The 4,368-nt window shown below is 42.3% G+C and overlaps 1 protein-coding gene across 1 annotated transcript; it reads left to right on the forward strand.

Annotated features, from left to right (window-relative positions):
- Positions 1-2,209: 2,209 nt before the first annotated feature.
- On the forward strand, positions 2,210-3,808 carry LOC132045211 (uncharacterized). Its single transcript, XM_059435754.1, has 3 exons — positions 2,210-2,446; positions 2,544-2,594; positions 2,885-3,808. Exons 1-3 carry the CDS (start codon positions 2,210-2,212, stop codon positions 3,806-3,808), a joined length of 1,212 nt encoding a protein of 403 aa, XP_059291737.1.
- The last annotated feature ends 560 nt before the right edge of the window (positions 3,809-4,368 follow it).

A 4,368-nucleotide genomic window follows, 5' to 3' on the forward strand; every position in this document is an offset into this window, starting at 1 on the left:
GACTTGGTCACACACCCATCCGTGGGCCCCGCGACTTTCCTTTATGTACTTCGATGACTTTTGAAAGAATATGATATGACTATTATCCCGATTTCCGGTGCGATCGATTTACTTATCTTTTGAGTTTATGATAATGATTTTATGCATATGGTTACTCACTACTCGCTCGTGCAAATGGTTATTGCATCTTTCGCCGAGTCCCTGGGCCGGTTATGTATCGTGCGCACTATATGATATTACGGGTATGATGTGTCGGTTCGCCGAGCTCCTCTCGCTATTGGTAGGGTACCGTGTATATTTGGTGTTATGATGTGTCCGGTTCGCCGAGCCCCTCCGCTATAGGGTGCGGCACCGTGTATATGATATTGACCGCTGGATTTTTGATCGCGGTATGTCGGGTTTCGGAGATATGAAATCTTCTGGAGTATGATGTGTTATGACGCCATTGACGGGCGGGCGACCATATTTTCTGAGCCCTATGCATGATTTGTATTTTGAAACTAGACATTTTTGTATTTTGAAACTAGACATTTTGGTATTTTGGATATGCACTTATTTTTTGTACTTCTGTTTCGGTTATGACTCAGATTTGTTTACTGTATCTTCTGCTTTGCATACTCAGTACATATTTCGTACGACCCCACGTCTTCGAGTCGCGTTTCATGCCCACAGTACGGACGTACGGTTCGGTGATCCGCCGATCTAGGACACCCGTTCATTTGTTTGGAGTGCTCCCTTTATTCCGGAGCCCACATTTTGGTATATACTCGTCCGTTGCATATGTATTCGTTTGTTCGGGGGGAACGGCGGGCCCCGTCCCGTCATATGATTCTCGTTGTACCATTTAGAGGTACGCGTAGACGTATACGTGGGTTGTGCCTACTTCGTATAGGTGTGTTTGTATGTTATATGTTACGGGCGATCCCATTCGCCGTGGCGGCCTTGTTCGGCTTGCATTTGTATATATTTTGGGCCGTTTACACATGATAGCCTTGCGAAGCTTCGTGATATATATGTTTGTGTTTGAGACAGTTTATACTACATCTGATATTTGTATACGTATAAGTAATCTGTATGTGATTCGGATTAATAAATATGTTTGGGTGCCCAGCTCGGGCACTAGTCACGGCCTACGGGGTTGGGTCGTGACAACTACTATCTTTCATGACATGATCCATAAGGAAATTGAAGTCTATGTGGACGATATCATCATCAAGTCACGAAAGAGTTCAGATCACTTGACGGATTTGAAGAAGTTTTCGACGATGTTGAGGCGATATAACTTGAAATTAAATCCGAAAGTGTGCATTTGGTGTTCTGTTTGAAGTCATTACGTTTATTGTGAGCAGGAGGAGCATAGAATTGGATCCTTCAAAGATAAAGGCTATTCAAGAGTTGCCTGCTGCAAAGAGTCGAAAGGACGTGATGAGTTTCCTCGGTCGTCTCAATTACATTAGCCGGTTCATAGCGCAATCGACAGTAATATGTGAGCCGATAATCAAGCTATTGAGGAAAGATGCTGCTACCAAATGGATGGAAGATTGCCAACGAGCTTTTGATAAAATCAAGGAGTATTTGTCTAATCCACCTGTTTTGGTGCCTCCAGAAGCTGGAAGACCTTTGTTATTATATTTGTCTGTGTCAGCAAATGCATTTGGATGCGTGCTGGGACAACATGATGAAACAAGAAAGAAGGAGCAAGCAATATACTATTTGAGCAAGAAATTCACGCCTTATGAGGCCCGTTATACTTTGTTGGAACGCACCTGTTGTTCTTTGACTTGGGTTGCACAAAAGTTGAGACATTATCTCGTACCGCATATACTACTTATCTCATCTCAAGGATGGATCCACTCAAGTATATCTTTCAGAAGCCCATGCCTATCGGGAAGTTGGCCAAATGGCAAATTCGCTAAGTGAATTCGATATTGTATATGTCACCCAAAAGGCTATCAAAATGTGCGGTGCAATAGCGAGATCATCTTGCCGAACATCCCGTGAACAAAGAATACATGCCTCTTAAAACTTATTTCCCCGATGAAGAGGTATTGTTTGTCGGAGAGAAGATATCTCGTAGGAATATCCGGGGTGGCGAATGTTCTTTGATGGGGCTGCAAACTCCAAAGGAGTTGGCATTGGAGCGATTTTAGTTTGAGTCGGCGCATTATCCAATTTCAAAGAAAAGCTCGGGTTTCCGTGCACCAACAATATGGCAGAATATGAGGCTTGTATTCTTGGACTCAGAATGGCAGTTGATATGAACATACAAGAATTATTGGTTATAGGTGATTCTGACTTATTGGCTCATCAAGTACAAGGCGAGTGGACCACCAAGAACGTGAAGATACTTCCGTACCTGCATTGTGTGAAAGATTTGTGTAAGAGATTTATCAAGGTGGAATTCAAACATGTCCCGAGGGCTCAAAATGAGTTCGCTGATGCTTTGGCAACCTTGTCCTCTATGATTCAGTACCCGGACAAGAATTATATAGATCTATCAAGGTGAATGTGCAAGACCAAAGAAGCCTATTGTTTCCATGTAGATGAAGAACCCGATGGAGAACCGGTATTATGACATTAAGAAGTATTTCAAGGCAAGTGAGACTATCCGAAGGCATAACCGGTGTTCAAGAGAACACTTCGAAGATTAGCAAATCACTTTTTACGAAATGGAGAAATCCTTTATAGGAGGACTTCAGATTTAGGATTGCTAAGGTGTGTTGATGCCAAAGAAGCGGTCAAGTTGATTGAAGAAGTGCATGGCGGTGCATGTGGACCTCACATGAATGGTTTTACTCGCTAAGAAAATTCTACGAGCTGGCTATTTACGGATGACTATGGAACCGACCGCATTCGTTTTCTGCAAAAATGTCACCAATGTCAGATTCATGGTGATTTGATTCGTGTCCCACCAAATGAGTTAAATGTGACGAGTTCTCCCTGGCCATTCACAGCTTGGGGCATGGATGTTATTGGTCCTATCGAGCCAGCCGCGTCAAATGGACATAGGTTCATTTTGGTAGCCATCGACTACTTCACAAAATGGGTAGAAGCATCTTCGTACAAGTCAGTGACGAAGAAGGTAGTGGTAGACTTTGTTCGCAACAACATCATTTGTCGATTCGGAATCCCTGAGTCAATTATAACAGACAATGGAGCTAATCTTAATAGTGGTTTGATGCGGGAGATATGTGAAACCTTTAAGATTACTCATCGCAATTCCACCCCATACCGACCTCAGATGAATGGAGCAGTTGAAGCAGCCAACAAAAACATCAAGAGAATATTGCGAAAGATGATTGATAATTACCGACATTGGCACGAAAAACTGCCATTGGCCCTTCTCGGTTATCGCACCACTGTTAGGACTTCAACTGGGGCAACGCCTTATCTTTTGGTCTATGGAACAGAGGCTGTGCTACCAGCAGAAGTAGAGATACCATCCTTGAGAATTATCCAAGAAGCTGAGTTAAGTGATGCCAAGTGGGTACAAAATCGATATGAACAATTGATGCTCATTGACGAAAAGAGGATGAATGCAGTTTGTCATGGACAGCTTTATCAGAACAAGATAGCCAAAGCTTTCAACAAGAAGGTAAGGCCAAGACGATTCAAACCGGGGCAATTGGTGTTGAAGCGCATATTCCCACACCAAAATGAAGCTAAGGGAAAATTTGCACCTAACTGGCAAGGGCCTTACATGGTTCACCGAGTATTAACTGGAGGAGCACTAATTTTAGCAGAAATGGATGGCGAAGTGTGGCCGAAAGCTATCAATGCAGATGCCGTCAAGAGATACTACGTCTAGGAGCTTTTCATTTATTTTATAAGTAATGTTTTGTAATGTCTTTCTATGTAATGAAACTACATTTCCTCGGCAGGATTTGTAGGAAACCCATATCGGGTTTGGTCTCTTTAAGATAGAAATTTCTAAAACTCCATTTGCTTGTAATTTGAACTACGCCTGACCTGATTCCCGTGAGGGCATACGTAGGCGGACTACATAGGTTCGGTCACATTATTAGAAAATTTTAATTTTATTTTTTGTATGTCTTGAACTACGCTTGGCCTGATTCCCGTGGTGGGATACGTAGGCAGCCTATATAAGGCTCGGTCTCGTCGTGTTAAAATTCAATATCCTCCTACGCCAGAAACTGGGACAATTTTTAAGGGCATCGTTGCAAGATGACATTGAGAGATAAGGTCAACTGAGTCATCAGACAAAGGAAAGACTTTGGAGAAAGGACGTTCGCTTTGTTTCACAACGTGTCATGGTTCAAAGTTCGGCAGAAATTATTTATCATTATATACATATTTACCATAAATTTGTGCATATTTCCTTTTATAATAATACGATTTTCTTTATCA

The sequence above is a fragment of the Lycium ferocissimum genome, unplaced genomic scaffold (assembly GCF_029784015.1).
Source record: "Lycium ferocissimum isolate CSIRO_LF1 unplaced genomic scaffold, AGI_CSIRO_Lferr_CH_V1 ctg6292, whole genome shotgun sequence".
NCBI lineage: Eukaryota > Viridiplantae > Streptophyta > Magnoliopsida > Solanales > Solanaceae > Lycium > Lycium ferocissimum.

What these genes read in the sequence shown, in the direction of transcription:
- LOC132045211 (XM_059435754.1), top strand. Translation starts at nt 2,210, where the DNA reads ATGGCAGAATATGAGGCTTGTATTCTTGGACTCAGAATGGCAGTTGAT. An exon ending in ATGAGTTCGCTGATGCTTTG is followed by an intron (nt 2,447 to 2,543) that starts GCAACCTTGTCC and finishes GTTTCCATGTAG; the next exon opens with ATGAAGAACCCGATGGAGAA. An exon ending in ACATTAAGAAGTATTTCAAG is followed by an intron (nt 2,595 to 2,884) that starts GCAAGTGAGACT and finishes CACCAATGTCAG; the next exon opens with ATTCATGGTGATTTGATTCG.